The sequence below is a fragment of the Sphaeramia orbicularis genome, chromosome 7 (genome assembly GCF_902148855.1).
Source record: "Sphaeramia orbicularis chromosome 7, fSphaOr1.1, whole genome shotgun sequence".
NCBI classification, from domain to species: domain Eukaryota; kingdom Metazoa; phylum Chordata; class Actinopteri; order Kurtiformes; family Apogonidae; genus Sphaeramia; species Sphaeramia orbicularis.
In genome coordinates this window covers 51,379,138-51,403,461 of record NC_043963.1, presented here as the reverse complement: position 1 = coordinate 51,403,461, position 24,324 = coordinate 51,379,138, and the positions used below count along the sequence as shown (strand labels likewise).

The 24,324-nt window shown below is 40.1% G+C and overlaps 1 protein-coding gene across 2 annotated transcripts in view; it reads right to left on the bottom strand.

Annotated features, from left to right (window-relative positions):
* Positions 1 to 10,514: 10,514 nt before the first annotated feature.
* LOC115421973 (serine/threonine-protein kinase 38) overlaps positions 10,515 to 24,324 on the bottom strand; it is a 75,840-nt gene continuing 62,030 nt past the window's right edge. For both annotated transcript variants that reach the window (XM_030137993.1, XM_030137994.1), the window contains exons 12-14: positions 18,253 to 18,348; positions 12,276 to 12,370; positions 10,515 to 12,088 (exon numbers count right to left, since the gene is read on the bottom strand). In XM_030137993.1, coding sequence (XP_029993853.1) covers positions 11,952 to 12,088; positions 12,276 to 12,370; positions 18,253 to 18,348 — 328 coding nt within the window. In that variant the 3' untranslated portion in view covers positions 10,515 to 11,951. The remainder of the gene's footprint in view (positions 12,089 to 12,275; positions 12,371 to 18,252; positions 18,349 to 24,324) is intronic.

Sequence of the window (24,324 nt, the reverse complement as noted above, 5' to 3'; positions counted from 1 at the left end):
GTGTATGTGCTGATTTGGTTATGCAGTTAACAGGCCTAGCTATACAACTCTAACAACAGTAATTTGATGCGATGATTGTGCAAGGTTCTGTTGATGTTTTCTGTCTGAAATTAGATTATAGAACTTGAGTCTTTGGAAATTTGATGGCTTTACTTGTTCAAATTATAATGTTGTAATGTATTTTGTAATGATCATGCTTGTACAAGGCTAAACTGAGGGGACACCAGCACGAGCACCTGAAAAGAAGGCTGCCAGAAGGCAGATGAACAAATGAAGCAAATGATAAATGCAAAATGCCATTGAGGAAGACAGCGATTATAAAACAACTCATAAATATCATTGAGGCCTCAGACAAAGAGCTGCTGAAACATGGCCAATACACTAGATCGGCTTACAACCTTCATTGCTGAAGGGTTTTCTTTATTGTGCTCCACACACCACCACCGCCACAGTTCCGCTACCCCACAACATTACCCCACCCAAGGCCAAATGCAAACACAACATTACTATCTCCAAGGGTCCAGAACCGTTTCGGTATGTACCTGTTCGGTTTGGTTCGAAATGACACAGTATATGAGAAAAAGAAAAAGGAATGAAAGACGTCGTTCGACGCGGAACTTTAAATCCACACAGTTCCACACTCACATATTGAAGGAGCACACATTGACCCAAAATACAAATAGCAGCTGCTATAAGGTTACAAAAAATAACAAAAATGATGTCAACCTGAGCGAGGGGATTGAAGACCCTCTGCCAACATTACAGTCCTGTTTGGGATCACTGCGGGTCCGGTGAAACACAACAATGGGGAAAGTCGAACGTTGTTTGCTGCCTATGTACAGTAGTTCTCAAATACTTACACTTACTCTGACTGTCTGTGTGTGTCACACACATGCGCTGTGATAATAGAAGAATAAAACCCGGGAGTTGGACGTTGAAAGTATGAAAGTTTCACCTTTTGTTCATGCCAGCTTAGTAATGGACTGCACCCCCAGCATATAACTGCCCCCCCCCCCAGACAACACAAGCAAAATATCCCCCCCCCAGTGTGGCACTGACAAATTGCACCCTGCACACACACACACACACACACACAAATACACAAAGTGGCCTAAACAGTTTGTTTGCTGTCCTAAATAATAATTTGGTGAATTTTGTCATCAATGTTGCTCTTCAGTAAGAGAGAATACGAGTTCGATTTGATTTTTGTTGTTTGTTCAAACTACCTTTCAGGGAAAAGTGCAATACAAATGTTTAAAATACATTTAGTAATATTTTATTATTTTATTTCTATTTGATTTATAGCAGCAGAATTAAATTTACCTCCTGTTTTTCTACTTTCTGTTGTCTCCAAAAATGGGGGGAAATGTTCATAAAACTTCATAAATACATTAAAGACGTTTTGAGGGGTTTTCTTTCTTCCCGTAGCAAACCGAAAAAAAACCAAACTGTGGCTTTCAAAACTGAAACCATACCGAACCGAAAATTTTGTGAACCATTACAGGCACACGCACGCACACACAGTTTTCATAGTTTTTTTACTACTGAGGTCTGCTCATTACAGGCCTCTTAAAGTACTTTCTTTACCTGTTAGTACACTGGTTGCACAGTATTTCTTCTGTTTGTCTTAATGTCAATTTTCCTTCATATGTTTACAATGTTAACAATGTTTATTATAGAAACTGGGGCTGGGTTTCAGAATGGAAAAACACAACCTTATGATTATGCATGCCTTTGCATTAAGACAGCCGAAATTCTATAAAAGTCAAAAATGTGAAAGCCATATAATTCCATTGTTTACATTTTCAAAACATTTCTGCACTGAATACATTTTTCATAATGCCTGCATACTGTTTGTACACTTGCACTGTTGCACTGTATTTCTTCTGTTTGTCTTAATGGCAATTTACTTTTGTATCTGTTTACAATGACCAATGTGGTCAGAAATAAAATGTGTGAAAAACATTGTGTGTCTGTGTAATAAATCAATGTACAGGTCAAAGAAGGCATTCACCACATAATTATTTCAGGTTCCGGTTACTTTATTTAAACCAAAAACAGGTGAGATGTTTGTCACATTCTTTAAATAATGCCGTTCAACATAAAATGCTTTACTAAAAATGGAACCAGTTATGAATTAAGGTATTGACTGCGGATTCTCCTGACCCTCTTCCCTTCTGCTATCAAGCTGTATCCTCTGTCCGTTGGTTGAGTAACTGGTTGGTTGTCTCAGTCACTATGAATAGCCTCAATAGCACTGTTTTCACTACGGGATCCTTTGAAGCCTCACAGCAATTGTGCAGGACGAAACATGCGTAGATGACAAAAGGAAGGTCGTTCAGGTTAATGTCCATTGCTCCTCTCAGTGTTGCAAACCGGGCTTTCAGCCTCCCAAAGGCGCACTCGATGACCATCCATGCATGGCACAAAGGAAGTCGAAGATACTGTTCCTGGGCAGTGCTCCCCTCACTTGCATATTCATTCCTTAAATATGGCAACAGTGGGTATGCTGGGTCACCAAATAAATACACTGGTATGGCTCTTCATTGTCTACAGTTTGCCTTGGACAGGGCAAATTTTTTCTGTTTTTTCATCTCTCAGGTGTTGAGTGTAGAGTTGGCGAAAATGCAGGTGTCATGTATGCTTCCTGGCCATTTCACTACCGCGTCAATCAAAGAATTTATAGTCACAGGTGGCCTGGATGTTTATGCTAAACCTGCCTTTTCTATGAAGGTAATCATTGGAATTGACTGAAGCTGTTTAGAATCCATGTACAAGTTGCTGGACAGCAACACTGGAAGTGGACAGTTCAATGTAAATGGGACCCAAGTGGACAGTTATTGCCTTACACACCTGTCTGACACGGTTGATCGAAAAAGTCTGAAAGCATTAGCAGTTTTGCATAGTCTACTCTTGTCCACCTTGTAATATAACGTACAGGCTACCTTTTTGACCACACTCACTGGAGACCGCATGGTAGTTGTCTGACCCTCTACATTGGGTGGCAGCAATTTGGCAAGTGACAGTAGTGATGATCGCAACATCCTGAAATTCTCTTGCCACTCCTCTGGCAAAACCACTTCTTGTTCGAAGTTCTTCCACCAAGCAGCAGTTCACCCAGGTTGAACCCAAAAACGGCCGCGGTGGCTGGCGCTGAATCTTCATGTTGATTGTAGGAGAAGTTGCTGCAAAACTGCTGACCTCCAAACAGTCATTCTCCTATGCTCCTCAACGTTACAGAGCAGTTGCACTTAAATTTGCAAACAAACATAAAGTGTCTGCATTAACAGCAATACCACCACAACTCTGTACGTGTCAACAAACAATGTACCAAGAGTCACACGTGACGTAAATGTATTTCCGTTGCCAACTGTAACGTTGTCTGAGATCTCCGGTTCCCTCCATTTATACGCAAATGCAAATACGGAAGTTTGCAGAAATCTCCACTTTGTCCGGAGTGATGAGAAACCTTCATTTACTCTGTGCATGCCTGTCATTGTCATGTGACCGATAGGCACAAACACAGACAAAAATCTCTGTTTACAAAATCCCCAGCTTCGTGTGAACAGCTACGCCCCTTGCACATGGTGCAGACTCATTCCAACAACACTTTACGACCCTATTATAGAAAAAAAGCTCCCCTGCTTGTTTATCTACAATGTTTAGAACGTGCTCAGCCTCATCTACACATTACCTATTACATATTACACTACATATTACAGAGAAGAAACCCTTCGCTGGAATCAGGAATACATTATCATGAAACATCATTTAAATGGCATTCCCTTTAGTGGGTCAATATTTCACCTGGGGTTGGGGCTCGTATGAGAGCACATGGTGGCCGGGGCCTCTGCCCGAACGGACGATGTGGGCCTGACCTCCGGTGGGCTCACCATTCGCTGAGGGAACCATAGGGGACGGGTGCAATGTAGATTGAGTGAAGTCAACAGCAGGGGGCTCGGTGACCCAATCCCCAGACACAGAGACTGCTCTCGGGACATGGGACACCTTGCTGGGGGGGGAAGGAGCAGGAGCTTGTGAGGGAGGTCGACGAGGTACCAACTAGGATGCAATCGGGCTCACCATCCACACACAGCTTGGGCTCTGGAACCCAACCCCTTGAGAGGGGCTGGACTCTCCACTTCTCTGACATTGCCTGCAGTGAGAGGCAGTGAGCTGGTGTGGGCTTGCTCATAGCCCCACAGCTCAGCCACCATGTGTTGGAGTTTACCCAGAACAAGAAACAATGTGAACAAGAAAGTAGTACCCTTGCAATGTGTCTCTTTTCCATTTTCGTAAAGCGCTGTGGAATTGCCCTGTGTATGAATTGTGCTAAATAAATAAATCTGCCTTGCCTTGTGCCTGTGGGTTGGGGACAGGCGTCTCACTGTTGTTCTGGCCAACAGGCCGAGCAGCAGTGCAGAGTGCAGATTTGGAGTCCCTGGCTGGGGTGGTGGATGGTGCTCCGACTGGGGACTCCATTGTTCTTCTGGGGGACTTCAACACCCACGTCACGACAGTGAGACCTGGAGGGGGGTGGTGGGGAGAAACGGCCTCCCCTCTCTTCACCCAAGTGGTGTTCTGTTATTGGACTTCTGTGGTAGTCACAGTTTGTCCACAATGAACACCATGTTCAAGCACAGGGATGCCCATAATGCACTAGGACACCATAGGCCGGAGGTCGATGATCGACTTTGTTGTTGTTTCATCTGACCTATGGCTGCGTGTCTTGGACACTCGGGCGAAGAGAGGGGCAGAGCTGTCAACCGATCACCACGTGGATCTGCTGGCAGAGGAGGAAGCCGGACAGACTCGGCAGGCCCAAATGGGTTGTGAGGGTCTGTTGGGAACATCTAGTGGAACCCGATGTCAGTGTGGGTCCTTCAACTCTCCCTCTGGCAGAACTTCTCCCAGATCCCGGGGGTAGGCTGGGGACATTGAGTCCGAGTGGACCATGTTCTCCGTCTCATTGTCGAAGCAGCGGCACGTAGCTTGCTCCAAGTGGAGGAGTTCAGGTATCTCAAGGTGAGGGGAAGGATGGAGTGTGAGATTGACAGGCAGACTGGTACAGCGTCTGTGAAGTGATGCGGACTTCAGTCTGTCATGGTAAAGAAGGAGCTGAGCCGAAAGGCAAAGGTCTCAGTTTACTGGTCAATCTACATTCCTACTCTCACCTATGGTCATGAGCTTTGGGTCATGACCGAAAGGACAAGATCCCGGATACAAGCGGTCGAAATGAGTTTCCTCCATAGGGTGGCTAGGCGCACCCTTAGAGATAGGGTGAGGAGCTCAGTCACCAGGGAGGAGCTCGGAGTAGAGCTGCTGCTCCTCCACATGGAGAGGGGCCAGCTGAGGCGGCTCGGGCATCTGTTTTGGATGCCTCCTGGACGCCTCCCTGGGAAGGTGTTCTGAGCATGTCCTGCTAGGGGAGGCCTTGGGGAAGACCTAGGACACGCTGGGGAGACTATGTCTCTTGGCTGGCCTGGGAATGCCTCAGGATCCCCCCCGGAGGAGCTAGAGGAGGTGTCTAGGGAGAGGGAAGTCTGGGTATCCCAGCTTAGACTGTTGCCTTCGTGACCCGGCCCCAGATACGCAGAAGAAAATAGATAGATGGATCAATATTTCAACTTTATTAGGATTTTATTTAGAATTATTATAAATCCAATATATAATTACTCAATCCAAAATATCTAATTTGTTTATAATTTAATAGTATTAAAATTTGTGTTTTAATTATTTATACAGGGTGTCCATAAAGTGTCTTTAGAATTTTACAAATTTATTACAAAAGCAAATGAATAGACAAATCTGTGGAAATGATTACAAATGAAAAGTAGATATTAAGTTTTTTTGTGCCTCATTTAATACACCTCTACATGGGAACTATTACTTGTATGACACACATCAAGACCGTTCTCCATTTCTTGCCATGTTCGCTGTAGCATAACCTTTTGCTTCAGGTCGTTGATGATCGTTGTTCAATACATGGCATCTTTAACATGGCCCCATAGAAGGAAATCCAGGGGAGTGATATCTGGTGAAGGAGGAATGATCGGATTGTACATCACACCTTTGAAAACTTTGATAACCCTGAGTACATCAAACAAACCTGGTTCCCTTCAATTGCTTTTGTAATACATTTTTTAATTGTAAAGATACTTTGTGGACACCTTGTACTAATTTTGGCTGACTTAAAATGTCAGTAGTAAGACTAATGTCTTTAACTTGTAAATGCTGATATCAAACATCAACGCATTAAACCCCGTAAGATGATTTTTAATCTTGTGGTAAATCTTCTAACAAATTATCTTGTGCACATAAGATAATTAACCCGATCCAACAGGATAGTTATTTTGTTCACGAGACAAGTTGAATGTACAAGATTTTGGGCTCTGTGGTTTTACCTTTGTGAAATTTTTCCTCAGCTACACATACACTACAGCTACACATTACAGGTACATTTCTACCTGGTAGAAAATGGACTTCAATAGATGATCATCATTTGTAAGAAAAGCCCCCCGACATATAACACAGACCAGGCTACATTCAAACAAACAGCATCTTGAAATAAATGTGGCAAAGACCCTTAAACATATCCATTCTTCCATGCAACTTCATTTACATTCATTTTCAGCAACAGCATTTTGGATATTTGTCTTCACTTTATAGGTTTAACCCCTGTGCTTTTAAATGTACAGCAGAAGTCCGCTCTGGTCCTTGTGTGGAGGAACGAGCATGCTCAGGTCTAGAAATGCTCTTTGAATGTAATGAGTGCCTCTTAAAAAAAGTAGCATGACAAAAGTAGCGGACTTCAGAAATCAACTTCTGTACACCAACATGGATTTAAAACTACTGCTACTAACCCACGTTACTTGTGTAGTGCTTAATCTGCACCTCTATTCCCACTATGTAACTGAAGCCATGCAGATAGTTTTCATTTCCAAAATAATTCCTCCACTAAGGGCTGGGTGATCTAATGATCCAATATCATGGACCATCTTCATTTGTCATCTGACCTGCTTTTCAGAGGGGTCATACTGGTCATGTCAGTAAACAAACGAATACAAACGCTCCCCAAACATGTCCCAGTATATATTTTTGCTAGGCTAGTATGTGCGTTTCCATCGAGGGGTACAAGCAGGGAGGAAGGTCATTTACAAGAGTATCCTCCCACTCAGCCCTTTCGGCTGCCATGTCTCCACTGCAGAGTTCTACCCACAGCTGACATAATCGCTTGCACTCATTGGAGTTTTGCTGTAGAATGCACACAGTGTCTGCACATCTGCGTCGGTCCACTTATCATACATTATTCTTTCAATTGTAAAATCCGTCAATTCACCAGAATCCAACAATTTACAACTCCACCTCTGCAGGGCTTTAAAAATGCTGCTTGATTCCTTTCCTGCTTTGGGTCTACCTAACCAACATCTTTAAGTTCCGCCCAGGAGTTTTACGGGTGTTTCGAGTAGGAGGGCCTTGGTTGGACCCTGTAAATGTTCTTGTAGTTTGATCCACGGGGGTGGTTCCTACAGTGGAGACATGCACCATTGGCCCTGCCCCAGCTAAACTACCTCGAAGTTCCTGCAATGGAAAGGCATGTGTGCGTTTATGGATTCTTTAGAATGTATTCAGCGTTAAATGTTGAGTTAGTCCTCTTAACAACATGTAGGTAAGTGCTGCATCAAATGTTGCTCCATAAATCTATTTTATAAACATTTGAAGGACTGCATTAGAAAATGTTGTACAGATGAATGGAAATAACATATTGAAAAACTTAAAATTACTAAAATTTTACTCTCCTTAAGGTGATTCATGAGATTCTTTTTGCCTAATATTAGACATAGTGAATACTGAAGTCATGATGATCAGCTCTTTTTTATCTTCCTGAACAGACAAACAACCTTAGGTTTTATGTAGGTCTTTTGCATCTTAGGTGGCCATTCTTGCAACTTCCACACTAGATGACACTAAATATCATGCACAGATGTTTTAGGAATATGTATTCCTAGTATGTTTATATACACATATATATTCCATATACCTTTTAAGTTTGTCCAGTCATGTATTTTCTGTTTGAAAATTATTAGGGAAAAGGCCAATTTAAAAAATCATTTTGCCTTTTTTTGTGCTTAATGAGGTTCAAAAGATTTGTTACATATTTCAAACATTTCTATACAGAGTACTAAAACATATCTGAAACAAAAGGTCATGTGGACTGATGACAAGACCAATTCAGCACCTCGGTGAGCTAATAGTCTCACAACTAAACTCTATTGTGTTACACCCCAGACACATAGTCTACAAAACATGTTAGATGTGAGTTACATATTTAGTAGGAAACACTGCAGCTATGACAGCTTATTGATGGGCAGATGTTTGGGTATTCTTATAGATAAATACTACAGTAATACCGGTCCAAGATAATGAGTTTTTAGCCAATAACAACAGCAAAGCCACAGCCTCTTGTGACAGCTGAAAATGGACACCTTAGTTATTTGGCTTTGCACTTTCACACATCCACACAATACACTCACTACTGATGAACTAATGTGTTAATTTTAAGTTGTTGGGGTTTAATTTGAAGCAATTACATGTGACTAGAACACATTGTCAATGAGACCTACTTAAGAAATATTTGCACACAATGCTGCAATTTTCAACACTAACAATTTCATGTCTTAATACTTCTTACACTCATCTATGGAATTATTTCTAAGTCTCTACTCTTTAAATGTTTCAGTATTGTGTACAAATATTTCTTAAGTTGGTCTCATTGACATTGTGTGATTTGGTGGTCTATACAGACCATAACCCATTAACCTTTTTGCAGTCCCTCCAGAATCCAAATCAGATTGATGCTCTGGGCTTTGTTTTTACAACCTTATGATTTGGATATTTGTCCAAAGGTGAAGGAAATGTAGTTGCAGATGCATTGTTAGTTGTAGGTTTGCCGCTCTGTTCTTTATTTACATTATACCGTTTTGATGTACTCTTAAATGTGCTTCCTCTGGATCCAAGGGTGCTGGGCCAAGAAGACTGCAAATGGGGAAAGAAGTTTTGGGAGGGGATCGGAAGTTGTGGGAAAGGTTAAGTGACATAGCTAAGCTTAACTAAATACTTATCATGAACATATAGTTATAGTTAGAATGTACTCAGTTACAGTGGTATAATTCTAAATCATAATGTTGGAATGTTCTCTTTTTTTAGTTGTTTTTCGGAGTCTAATGCCCTGTTTCCACTACGTGGTACTGGCTTGACTCGACTCGGCCTTTTTTGCGTTTCCATTATGAAAAAGGACCTGGAATCTGATACTCGGTACTACTTTTTTGGTATCACCTCCGCCGAGGTTCCAGGACTGGGGACCAGATACTAAAACGTGACGTGTACACACTGCAGACAGTTGTCAGACAGTTGTCTCTGTGACCCACCGTTTTACAAAAAACAGATGCGGAAGTGGACAGTAAATATAGCGGTACATTAATCTACATGACAACAGCCCAAAACTACACCATGGTCAGTCGAGGAGATTCAGTCGTAGGTGGCCGACGTAAAAAATTCAGACCGAGACAACCACGCAACAAGCGAGTTTATCAGCAACTCTCTGAACAGACGACACAAGTAACGCGCTGCATCACTATGACGACCAGGTACTGTAAGTTGGTAGTATCTTGTAATGGAAACGCTCTCCAGGAATACCGAGCCGAGCGGTTCACGCAGTGGAAACGCAGCATAAGATGGAACCATACTCTTGAGGGGGGGGGTGACAGCCTCTTGCTTCTACACCATTCCGTTTTATTTGCTCCTGGGATCTGGAGGCGTGGCCCTATCAGGAAAATTGTATATATATACAGAGGGGCCAGTGCAGTCTTTCTCTTGTTTGGATTGTGGTTTGGTTAACTTAACGGGTTACTAGTTTTTGGATATCTTGGTTATTTGGCTTGCACTTTCATACATGTTCACACATCCACACAATACATTCACTACTGATGAACTGATATGTTAATTTAGTTCCTTAAATAAATTGGGTTAAATGTTAAGAGTCTTGTGTGGTCTCATCCTTTTTTTAGCCTTCCTCTGAGCCAGGTCGTGACACTCTAGAACCAGGAAACTGCAAACTCATTTTTACACAAGGTGATTCAGGACCCAGCAATAACTCCAGCTCAATAGTAAATGCCAAACATATTCTAAAATACAAGCTTAAAGTACAAAAAATGACATGTCTACTGTACCAACAGTTCAGAAATCAGTCATGAACAGAGGTGGCGAATGTCTACACAGTTTCCTCCAGTAGAAGTACATACTTTAAGTACCAATAAAATAAGACTGGTAAAGGTAGAAGTACTGATGCAAAAGTGAAAAAATCCAGGCTCTGAAATGTCCTCCAAGTATCAAAGTTTAAAGTTGGCCTTTAAAGGACATTCCTCAGCTGTTTGTGAAGTGAACTGAACCTCATGTCATATTAATATAATGTGAAGACTATCGAACCATTCTAGTAAAATATCACCAACTGAAAATAATTTAAACATCAACTTTACTTTAGTGTGCAAATTAGTTTTCAATATCAGCAACACAACAGGTATCATAAAGATTCAACCATTATGGTACTTTTTCTCTATCCAGTCTCTGTTTACTGTCTGGTTAGTCTTATGTTTACATGTTGTTTGACATGTAAAACATTTACCAGTGAATACACAAGGTGATTGTCACTTCAACATGTATTAGGAATGTCAGTGACAGCCTGGATGGCATCAAGTTGCACAATGATGCAAAAAAACCCCAGATAATTATATATAAATGCATTAAAACTAATTATTAGAATTTGGAGTAGAAGTACAGATATACGAGTTTAAAATGTAGGTAGTAAAAGTGAAAAAAAAAACACATACACAAAGTGCAGATAAGCCTTCTGAAGTACAGTATTGAAGTATTTGAACTTGTTATTCCCCATCTCTGTTCATAAACATTTACATGCACACAAGAAGGTTCTACAGGTTAGCCCATACGTTCACATGCACTGTAGTAATGAGCTCTGATGATCACACACATTACAGCCTGCAATGGAAATGGAATTGTGTTCTGAATTTAAATGCGGTTTCTGACACTTTTCCTGCCTGTGTTTGTGGCATTAAGATGCAGTTTTCAGATTACCATTTCAAACAATTCAACCCACACTGGTGTACTTATCCAGTCTAATAAAAATCTCCAATCTAAACACACCTACACGTGAGCTGCACTGGAGTTGCATCAAATATCAAATAAGGTGCACTATGTGGCCTAAAAATGTACAAAAATGTAATAACTGTTCTGGTCCATCCATCATTCTCATATTTCTCATACACAACTGAAGTTTCAACTAGTGGCATTGACAGAGTTCAAACAGAAACATGACCTGATTTACTCAGCCAACGGTCTTTGGTTACGGGCCTTGAGTAGCAGCAGCAGTACTTTAGAGAAGCTTTATTAGTGAGCAACAACAGAATGAGAGAATCCCTGATGAGCACCTGATTTCACTTCATGTGACAGCTAAATGTTTCAGCTCAACTGCAAAAGGGACAGTCCTGAAAAGGGCCCTTGGTTGGTCCAACAGTCTGATGCTGGTTTTACAGACAAGAAATGTAAAGGGATGCTGGTATCTGGAGATTCCCACTGTGAGTCCACTGGTGGAAAAGGCCCGTGGACCAAATCACAACAATCCAGTTTGAGTGATGCAATAGCAGGAAGCAGAAAGGTACCCTCAATGCGTCAGATCAAGTGAAGGCTGCGGGAAAGCGATTGATGAAGGGTGTAGGGAGGGGGGCCCTTTATTATTTCCACTGTGAAAAGAAAAAAAAGCCTCCTGCTCAGCTTACAGAGTAGAGGGCTGAAGTTCACCAGACAAACCAGTTTTGAACAACTATTCATTCAGAAGTTAGCGGTGGCATGGTAGTTTGCTGAAGCCAGACGGAGGGTATTCATCTCTTTCCTGACTTCATGTAGGACGGGATAGCACCTCGAGCTGTCAGGCCTTCAAAACGTTTGTAAGTGTAGTTGATGAAGACCCAATCCTTGTTCTTCAGGTCGGCCTCAGTCTGGTTGGATACTGTGGTGACTGCATGAGAAGGCAAGTCATTAGGTCAACCCATACTTTTTAAGGGATCTTACAATAAAGACAGGTCAAGACAAAAAGGAATTCTTTCGCCAATATATACCCTGAAAGACTCTAAAACCATGTAAACTTAATTAAAATGCACATCTAAGACAATATAACTAATTAACTTAACATCACAACTCCATACCTGTTGGCTGAAGAATGTCTGAATCAGGGAATTCATCAAAGTGTGATGTGTCATCGATGCTTTTGATCTCTATGGGGATGGCAGCAGGTCTCTCTCTACAGTTCAGAGACAGACACAAAAGTCAGAAATGTTTAAGATTAAGACAAAGAGACACCTAGTGCCAGTGTTTCTGTTTCAGTGGAGTTGCTCAGTTCTAACCACTCATCAGCCCATTTTCTCAGTTCTCAAGTTGTAGCCCTTGCCTTGACTTGCCAGGGTCCTGCTCCCCAGTGTAAAAATCGAGGACCTAAGAAGAGAGGAGCTGAGGCAACACAATGTTTTCCCTTCCATTATGTTAGGGGGGTGCATAATGCACCCCCACCCCCCAGAGGTTCAATTCATTTTATTTAATTTTATTTTCTACATAACTCCGGATCACAAAAGAAGTTATTTAAAGATACCTTTCCTTTTAGAACTGGTCTATTCCTTGTCCTTTTATCAAACTAAATAGCCTCAAGTTTTTTTTTCTTATTTACATGACGGCAGATCGTTTGTCTCTTCTTCTCTGAGTTCTGTATTGTTATGGAGAGACATTTGTCTTTTTATTCAATCAAATAGAATAGATTTGCAACCAAAAAAGAGATTTGAGAGCAAAAGACATAAAGTGGCAATCAAAAAAAAGATCATTTTGCTTGTAAATCAGTCCTCTTCGCTTCCAAGTTGAAAACTTTTGTTTGAAATCAGTCCTCTTTGCGAGTTCAAAAGTTTTGCTTGCAAAATAAACCGCACTTAATTTGCGGGGTCTACACTGATGGATGAGAGAAGAGTTTCTATTGGTGGGTTTGACCTGGCTCCAGTGTTGGCTACAGCTTCCACGTTGAACCCACTTCTTCCTTGTGTTATGCTACTGGGAGGTAAGTTTATAGTCTATTGCTCTTTGAAATTGAAATGTGTCCTATAAGTAATGAATTACGCTAAATAGTGTCAGCTACAGCCTGCTGTACATTCACAGTTTGAGCAGAGTCACAACCTGAACAGAGTACGTCGGAATGAGTGAGTGAGTTACAGGGAGGCATTCACAAAATAGGGCTGTGATTTAAACATTAGTGCAGACTGGTGCCCGCGGTGCCAAAACATGGTTATAAAACACACACGCTGCTACAGCTGTCAGCCTGTATCTCTCCCACGGAGCTCTGTCCATTAGAAAGGTGACGTCACTTCTGAGATGTAGAATGTGTATTATAGCAGAGAAACTCATATTTCAGCACCTCTGATTTGTAGTTCCTCTCTCTTAATCTGGCGTTTGACTGTGTTTTTTTTGACAGTTATTTAACATTTGTTATACAGAACATAACACCAATCGGCAATAGACCTAATCCAATAGCAAAGATAATTCAGGCTACAGTTATGAAACAGCAAACAAGTTACACAATCAAATTTTTAGTGCAGCAGTTCAACACGCACTTCAGAGGACTATGAGACAACCACACATTATCTTTAAAGAAACTAATCCATTTGCCCCACATTATCATATAAAGTTCAGCTTGCAGCCTCAGCATAAATGTTAATCTCCCCATTTGTGAATTTCATCAACAATTTAACCAGTCCTCCAGTACCGGTGGATCAAGTTGAAGCCATTTTTGAGTGATTGTTTTTTTGCTGCAGCACCAAAGATTTTTAGAAGGTATTTGTCATTTATTGCCAAATCATCAGGAAGATCTCCTAACAAAAAGTAGGTTGGTAAAGTAGGTTGCTGTAATTTAAAACCCAAAATCTGTTCTGTTTTTATTCCGACATCTTTCTAAAAAGTTGTACTGTTCATACAGGACCAAAAAATGGGGGTGTGGTTTGCCTCTGTGTCCCCGCAACCCCTCCAGCATGTAGAAGCATTTAAGTTTCTACAAAAGTGTTGTTTTGGTGTTATAAAGAACCGTACTATATTTTTTCCAACAAAATTCTCACCAGTAGGCTGAAGAGGAGGTTGCAGTAGCAGATTCACACATATTGTCCTATTGTTCACATGATATAACAGTGTTCAATTCTTTCTCCCATCTTTTTTTAATCTGTTGAGTTTCCTTTAGCCTTCAACAGACCTTGAAAGAGCTTACAAATAATAGACTTACATTATTTACTTAGTGTAAGCTTGTGAGACTAGTTGAATTATCACATTGGCCTCTGAATTACACATTTTCAGTATGTTTGAAGAGCGATATTATTGTAATGCAAATACCTAAAAAATCATTTTTTTCCAAAGCTACGGTTTGTTTTTTGCAGAGTTTTAAAAACTTGGTAAATTATTTTTATTCAGTATCTTGCAGTACACAGTGATCCCTTTATGTGACCAATTTATAAACTTAAATCAGTTTGATTAGGGTATAAACTCTTGAGTCAAAGCCGGCCCATCACAACTTCACAACTTCAAACCACGTCATTAGTCTAAAAGAGACCAACAGACCTTAATTTGTTTTGACACGTGGCTGTAAGTTCTGATCTCCAAACAATTCTTGTATTGGAATATTTCCACACATGTTCTTCATTTCTTTCCATCTAGCCTCATAGGCACCATCACACCACTGTATCACTGTTTTAAGTTGAGCTGCAATGTAATAATCACATAGATTTGGGAGGGATAAACCCCCTTTTTATTTTCTAATCATAACTGTACTGTAGTTAACTCGAGGTTTCTGTCCCTTCCAAATAAAACCAGATATTTGTTTGTCCCACTCACGGAACTGAGAATGAGGGATTCTAACAGGCAGTGACATAAGCAGGTATAATAACCTAGGCAAAATGGACATCTTAATGACCTCAATTCTTGCATTAAAGTCAAATATACATGTTACCCATTGTGTAAGGTCGTCTTTAATCCTCTTGTTCACATTTTCAAAGTTTTTTTTATACAGGTCACTAAGAGAGTGGGTCAGCGACACACCTTATTTAATTGCTTTCTGAGACCAATCAATAGAAATTTTGTCTTTAAGCTCTGCTGAAGGGCAATAATTAAAACTCATAACTTTTGTTTTACTTATATTTAATTTATATCCTGAATAGACATCAAATGTATGCAGCAATTCTAGAAGGGCCTGGATGGATTGCTCTGGACTGGAAAGATACAAAAGGACGTCATCTGCATATAATGCTCTTTTATGTTCTTTTGAATTAATTACAATACCATGGATATTCCATGTCCCAACATGGAATATCAAGTGGAGGAGTTCAAGTATCTCAGGGTCTTGTTCACGAGTGAGGGGAGGATGGAGCGTGAGATTGACAGATGGATCGGTGCAGCGTCTGCAGTGATGCATTTGCTGTATCAGTCAGTTGTGGAGAAGGAGGACCTGAGCTGAAAGGTGAAGCTCTCGATTTACCGGTCAATCTATGTTCCTACTCTCATCTATGGCTTTGGGTCATGACCGAAAGGACAAGATCCCGGATACAAGCAGTCGAAATGAGTTTCCTCTGTAGGGTGGCTGGGAGCACCCTTAGAGACAGGGTGAGGAGCTCAGTCACCAGGGAGGAGTTTGGAGTAGAGCCGCTGCTCCTCCACATGGAGAGGGGCCAGCTGAGGTGGCTCGGGCATCTGTTTCGGATGCCTCCTGGACACCTCCCTGGGGAGGTGTTCTGGGCATGTCCCACTGGGAGGAGACCTCGGGGAAGACCTAGGAACACTGGAGAGACTATTTTGCTCGGCTGGCCTGGGAACGCCACGAGGTCCCCCCGGAAGAGCTAGAGGAGGTGTCTGGGGAGAGGGAAGTCTGGGCATCCCTGCTTAGACTGTTGCCTCTACGACCCAGCCCCAGATAAGCGGTAGAAAATAGATGAATGGATGGACCATGGATATTATTATTTTCCCTTATTGATGGTAAATCTTATGAATCACGAAACAGTTTTATATCTTCTGTGTTATTTTGTCTCGGTTGCGTGTATAACATTTTATAATATGTTCGGAATGCCGTATCAGTTTCTTCTCAATTATTTTCTAATATTCCTGTCTTTAGGTCAATTATTGAGCACACTGATTGCATTATTAGTTTTTTTTTTTGCTAATTTTCCTTGCAAGTAATTTTGTTGCCTTGGTCCCGTTTCATAGTATGATTGTTTTTAGGAATTATACTTTTTTCTCTTCTTCTTTATATACATCTAAACTTTTACTCCATATCTTTTTAATTTGTTCAAGAGTCTGGTTACTATGAGTTTTAATGTGTATAATCTCTAAATCTTTGATTATGTTCATAAAGTTGTTTTTCCGTTGATTTTTTTAATACCTGTACTCAGCGATATGAATTTGCCTCTTATAACAGCCTTCAATGTGTCCCATAGAATGTTAGGATCAATTTGTCCATTATCATTTAAGTCTAAAAAGTTTTTTTTTTTCTTCTTTTACCTCTTTTATGACATTGTTATTATTAAGTAAGCTTGTGTTTAGTCTACAAATAGTTTTTTTGGGGGGATCAATTAAGTGTTAAATAGATTGGTGAATGATCTGACATGTTCCTAGTAACAATTTCACAACTTTTTATTCTATGTCTGTCATTCCTAAAGACCAGAAAAAAAACTATCCTTGAATACACTGCATGAGGGGGAGAGAAGTAAGTAAAATCTGTTTCCACTGGATGCATATCCCACCAAACATCAAATAAACCTAAGTCATCCAGGCAGTTCCTTAACAATTTACTCTGTGGCGTGACTGTCCGTTTATTATTATATCTATCTTTTTTTATTCAACACTGTGTTAAAGTCACCTGCACATATATTAATACACCTTGTGACTCTGAAGAAATTACTTCTAGGATTTTTTTCTGAAATTGTAGGTCATAATGTGGAGGCATATAAACCAAAAGAAGACTGGTCATTTTACCCTCTAATTTTCCCTGGACCAGTATATACCTGCCTTCACTATCTTTTATTTGGTGTTTGGCTGTATTTTGTATTGAAAGAGTTGGATTGAAGATCTCAGCACCAATCAGCTGAGCAAGATTGCTGCACAGCTGTAGCAGCATGTGTGTTTTATAATGTCAGCAACAAAAAAAGCATTATTCAGTTGCTCTGAGTGTGTTTTCTGGTATAGTAGTATTTACTTATTTAGTTACAGGACAGTGTGTATTGGCATTAGTTACAAAGAACAAGATGCATGCACAAGACTTAGCAGAGAAGCTAATTTCCATCTGTTGTCCTGGACAAACGATTAACACAACAAACATCACAGTAGTAGTAACCATGACATTTTGGTACCACGGGTACCGGTCAACACTAATGTTTAAATCACAGCCCTATGTTGTAAACGCCTCCCTGTAACTCACTCACTCATTCTGATATACTCTGCTCAGGCCATGACTCTGCTCAAGCTGTGAATGTATGGCAGGCTGTAGCCGATGCTATTTAGTGTACTGCATTACCTATCGGACACATTTCAGTTTCAAAGAGCAATATACTATCAACTTAGCTCCCAGTAGCATAACACAAGGAAGAAGTGGGTTTAATGTGGAAGCTGTAGCCAGCACTGGAGCCAGGTCAAACCCACTAATAGAAAGTCTTCTCTCATCCACTGGTGTAGGCCCCACCCATTAAGTGATTTTTAATTTGCAAGCAAAACTTTTGAACTCGCAAGCAAAGACCACTGATTTTCAAGCAAAAGGTTTTAAGTCACAAGCAAAGAGAACTGATTTAGACACAAAATTATCTTTCTTTTTTGATTGCCACTTACTATTTTTTGCTCTCAAATCTCTTTTTTGGTTGCAAATCTATTCTATTTGATTGATGAATAAAGAAACAAATATCTCCCCATATATTAGGCATTGGGGCAGAACTCCGCCATGCTCAAACACAGACAGGTGCACCGCTGAAACTGGCAAGAACATCCACAGTGTGAGCTACTGCCTTGAGGATGAAGCTACTGTGTCAATAAAATGTCTCTGCTTTAGAATGTTGTTGTGTTAACAGTGTAAAATATAAGCCACCTTTGACTGGAAATCAGCTGTCTGTTTGGAAAGGTCCTCACCTGATATGGTCATAGTCGACCCCCTCAAAGAAGGGGTTGGACTTTATTTCCTCCACACCGGCCGCACCGATTCTGTGCTCCTCTTCACAGCAGAACCTAGACACAACATGGCTTTTAGATGTTCATGTTTATCCATCATTTTCAGCAACCACTAGAATGATATTATGCAATCATATTATCTGACTTTCTGTTTAGCCACATGTCAAGTAACAGTTGCCTTTAGCCAATTACTTTGTCTTTATGAGTATATTTGCCTGACCACAATGTGACTAAATTTTGTGCCAATCATGTCACCTTCACTAATACTAACATTAATGGGACTAGTGAACATGGTAAACTCTGTGCCAGCTGACCTGACACCATGTTCTGCTCCCTCAGTTACTGTTGCTAATCTTTGGTCACTACGTAATTCACACCAGAAATTTGATTTGTAATACATGTCAGGAAAAGCGACTTCCTGTTGCCAGGATTTCCAAGCAATTACAGCAACTTCGGGGATTTTAAAAAAGTGACCATTTTTGGTGGTTGTGTACTGTAACTCACAATTCAAGATTCATGTAATTTCTTTTCCAACAGTCACGTCAGAAATGACATTAACTGGCAGGATAAAAGTAGCTATTAGTGAGCTAAGCATAATTTGCTACCTCAGACAGACTTATGAGAAAGTAAGAGACCGTCAAAGTTCATTTTAAAAATGTTTCTGGGATTCTGGGCTTAAAATACACATTAGGAACTGTAGTTTACTTAATCAATAAAGTAGATTTAGCTTATTTCATACTCCTTCATACACACTATTTATTTACAGTTTTTCTCATCACTTTGACACATTTCTCAAATAATCCTTGACATTTACAAAACAGTAAGTGCATTTCTCAAAATTCATATAAATAGCAAACACCATGGATTACCTGCAAAAGCCAGTCTCTTGCTCAAAATCCTTAGTTCGTCTCTCAAAAGTAAATATCTGTGTCAATGAACGTGTCAGTGCTATCAGAATGACAAGTCCTTGTGTCACTGTGTACAGATAAGACGGTCAAATTGCTTAGTCATGTTGTCAATATAACAGTGTACTCTGGAGGGATGTTCTGATGTAAACTATGGCTAAAGTTTAGATGACAATTTTTGTAAATTGTAAGTTACACCTTAGTGTATGTGGGAGATTGATTGCAAGAGACTAGACAAGATTCACATTTACACTCACTGTTTGTACTGTAATTTGTTGACATACCATGTTATTGCAATACAGAAAGGAAAAGACAGCACCGCATAACACAAAGAAAGAAACAAAACAAAACAAAATAAAAGTAGAAATATGAACATAGGACATTCTCCTTGGGGAAAACTGTACATGCAGTGCTGTAAGAATTACAGTTCAGTCTTCCTACACCTCCTAATGTTCCTGTCTGTTGGGCCACAAATTCTCATCCACATCACAATGAATATCTTCTCTTGTGATGCAGTGTGGAAAGAATATTTTAGAAAACTGCTTGATCATTGGTTAATCTAATGCTTCACACATTTCCCTTCATTAGAGAAAGTTAAGATTCACCTGGGAACAATTTACCAATTCACGACAGATTTGGAAAAAAAAAAGTCTAATGAAAATGTATAGATATATGCTTGGCATATTATGACAACTTGTTCAACCCTTTTGCATGTAAAGACTTAAATGATGAACTAATGCCTAAATGTTGTGGGGGGTGAGACTATTCAATAGACCCATTATAATACATTTTGATAAACATGACGTGAGCAATAGATAATGTAGGAAACAGCAGAGAATTGTACATAATCATTTGCATGGATGTACCAAAGAATTTGCAACTTGTTCAAAGAAATGAGAAACAGTTTTTTTATGTGCGCACACGACACAATGTGAAGATTGAGCAAGTACTTTTGAGAATTTCCATTCTGATCTGAGAAATGTACAAAAGCAACTGAAAAAAACAGTAAAAAGAAATCAGAGGTAAGAATTAGACCTGCTACTATTAACTGAGTGGCCAACTAATTCAATGTTTTTTTCTTTTGATACTTGATGACTTGTTTAAGATGTTTTTAAGACAAAAGTGAAAATTCTGAAATTCTAGAATCTGAAAAGTGAATATTATGGGTTACTTTCCTCCTATGTGTTAAGTTATGTTTTAGCTACTGCACATGTGTGCATTTGGGGGGGGGGAGACGCTATATCCTTAGTTACATTACGTTACGCAGATGTTGCTATGGAATTAACATGTGTTGGTGAGGAGTAAAACAGAAGTGTCACAAGAAAAAAAACAAGTGTGGTTATTGACTCAACACTATGTGATATCAAACTCAATATTATAATAATATTATAATAATTATAATTATAATATTTAAAGGAGTCGTACATAGGATTGTGGCTAAGACAGGTATTGCAATCACATTCAAAATACTGTAGAGCATGGTATCCCCTTTGCCTCCCCCCAGACAAGGGGTTGCCAGATCCAGCATAAGCATCTACAACAAGGAGCTACCATGACAAGCGACTAGTCCTACATCCACGCAGTTCCGGGCTGCAGTCTGTTCTCCCAGCCCAGTCCGTGGTGTATTCTTCAGGGACCAAGCCAGGAGAAGAGACCACGACAGGGCCCCAGGAGAAGAGACTGCGGCCCAGGACCCAGTGAAGACACCGTTGCCTGGCTGTCATCAGGTGGCGAGACTGCGGGCCCAGCTGTGGCAGAGCGTCAGTCAGTTGAACTTATTTCTAGTCAGCTTGTCAGTCTTTAAGTTTTCCTGTCTGTCTTATAATGTGTTTGTTCATGGCCTTTTCATTTCCATGTCTCTCACCTGTCTTCCTCTGTTCTGTGCTTCAGTCCCTAGTTCAGGAGTGTCCAGATCTGGTTCTTGAGGGCCGCTATCCTGCATGGTTTAGATGTATCCCTCTTCCAACACACCTGATTCAAATGATAAGCCTATGATCAAGCTTGATAATGACCTTCAGATGTGCTGATTGAGGTAAACATCTAAAACATGCAAGTTGGCAGCCCTTGAGGACCAGGATTGCCCTTGTTCATTTTTTTCCACTTCTTTCCCCCTCTCATCTTTTTGTCTGTCTTGTAACTGTTGTCCTAGCCCTGTAGTCCTGGTGTTTATGCTCCTTTGTCTTTCTGTCTCTCTGGTCAGTCTGTCGTTCCTCTATCTTCTAAATTTTTAGTCTTTTCGGTGATGGTAATTTTTTTTAATGGGAGGGGGGGCCTCAAAATAAAATTCTGCTTAGGGGCCCAATTTGGCCAGGGGCAGCCCTGCCAAGGAGCGTACACCACCACCGAGCCAACATCAATCGAGCTGTGACTCAATGATGAGCACGGACATTAGCTCGTCATCAGAGCAGCCTTCTGCAAGCCGCGACGGTAAATATCGAACTAGCAGATTTAATCCAAAATGGTTACTTTTAAATGTGACCATTGCATGACTTTTCAAGATCCACTAGCCGATTACTTTATTAGGATTTAACTTAAGTGAAAACAATTGATATTATTTATTTTAATTGTATTTTTTTTGTGTTTGTTAAAACAGTATTTCAGAGTGTGCCTTTTTTGTTAGACTCTATAGTAGGTGTGTAAGTATTATTAAATGTCTTACAATAACACATAATAGGCATAATTTCATATTTCCTGTCAACTTTTAACATTTTCTTTAAACAAAAACATGGTGGGCTTCCCTAGTGGCCCTACCACCAGGCTTGGCAAAATTTCTGGGGGAAACCCTGTATTACATAAGTTAACAATTTTCTTAGATGACACCGTTATGTGTTTACTTATCCTTCAGTTGTTGTTTTTTTTTTACCAGACATTTCAACCTATTTCAAGTGATACCCACAGTGCCAAATGGTTTACAGGTATCAGGAATGGAAGGATGGACTACACAACATTGATAACCATCTAATCTTAAGCCTTGAGCTTTGTTTATATTTAAGCCAAAACTTGCAAGTAGGTACAATGGAATTGTTGCGGTAATGGACAATTTAGTTAAGATTATCTGGGTATATTTATTTTGTTGAACCCATTTTCATTGTATTTATTAAGTAATATGATTTTTGTTTTGTTTTTTTTACATTTCTCTCTCAGAACAATGTATCTGTGCCCAAAGTCATAAAGTCACTGGAAAGCCTCAGGAAAGTAAAATTTCCTGCTGTGGACACCACCCTCCATGCTTACTACCACTTTGAGGCACTGACAAACCACAGTTATTCTTTTTCTTGTCTGTGCTGTGGCTGCCACCCATCAACTGTTGTGATGGACCAGCATAAAAAAGGAGTATTCAAATGACCTGATAAGCTACAATGTCATGTAGTGTAAATGAGGTGGTATGTTTTGATGTGATAAACAATTTGCATGTTGCTCCATGTTATAGAGAGTGACACTGAGGAAGCCTTTGAGAACTTCACTGGGGAAGGTGAACAGAGTTCTGGGAGTTGGTTGAGCTGGAAATGATTTCACGTGGATTTTTCCCAAGTATTGTGCTGTTCAACTCTCTCCAATTTTCTTTACATTTATTCAATGATTCATATTTCCATTTTTATAAATTTTTTGTATGATGTATGGGAGCGGTGCACCCCCACCTAAATATACATGCACAAATGCGGAGTCGGTATCGGATCGGAGCGTTTTCTCTGGAGGTTGGTGTAGTCCACGGTCATCTGGACTATCTAGTCAATGAGACAGAAGTTGAAAACCTGATCCAGGCCATAGGTATGTCCCGCATTATGAAAATAGCAAGGGGGGGCATCTCCGCTGAAATCTCGTTCTATCATGTCAGGTAGTGATGCAAAGTCAGAAATGCCCATTTCACATAAACTGCCCCTCTTCAGATCCATTTATTTTATTAAATTTCTCTGCAGAATTTATTTTGTTCTACTACATAAATGTCATGGTATAATAAATCAATCATTAAGGAATATGACATGCTTTTTTCATGAAGTAGCCTATATAAACAATATTTAGCTTTTATTCTTATAGACCCTATCGAAAGAGAAATTCAGGTTCTCAGGAAAATCGCTGCTTATCAATTAATCATTAATCAATCAATAAGGTCAACCAACTAATGATTAATAGATTAGTTGATAATTTGCATCCCTAGTTTCAACTGTATGCAAGCTGTGCAAGGCATGCAATCTGGATACCAAGGGATTCAGGATGGATCTTATCATCAGACTAAGAGAGGAGATGATGACCAGACATTCCTATGATAAAGTATTCAGGAAAATATGGGGAGCATCTGGATCATTGCACATACAGAATTAAAAACACTCCGATAAATTGCTTGTGCACTGTCTGACAATGTTGTCATTTGTCACTCACTGAAAGGCGGCTGGTCAGTTATCCTGTGCCCTCATGGTGTTGTGTACAGTTTAAAGTTCAACCTACGAGCTGAGTCTCCAAGGGACTTTGTGGATCTTCTTTTGATGTGGAAGCATCTGCCAAATGTTTCTGTTTATAATTTTGCTTGTGGGTGGGCAACTCATGCAAACCTCCACTTCTCAACCTCTATACCTTTCAAGCCGTGTGAAGGGAGACTGGCGGCATCTACACAACAAAACATTACAGCAGCCCAGCAGAAAAATAACTAAAGATCTCTCTACCATGGCTGACTAAAATTTCACAAAACCCAGATGAAGCTGGGCATCCGCACATGGGCTCCTCAGACCACTACGTGCTCTATGATAATTTTATGAGGCCAATACCAAAGACCCACAGGAGGTCTTCAGGAGGATCAACCTGGTTCCTGAACTTCAAGGTTCATTGAATAGCCAGGTGGCCAAGCAGCTTTTCTCAAGTATGCAGAAAAACAACTATTTCCTTAATAACATGGTCCCCGCAACACACATATTTCTGATGAGAAATATGGTACATTACAGAAACAACACAAATGCTAAGCTTTTGGAAAAGCAACCCCAGAGGGTCAATGAGATGCATCATTTGCAAGACATCACTCTGGAAAGATTTGTCCAGGCAGTATTTGGTAAATATTTATTTTGTATTACTGTAATGATTTTTTAAATGTAATTCTTGTGTTCAATGTCAACAATTTCTGAAAACCCCAGGACCCCTA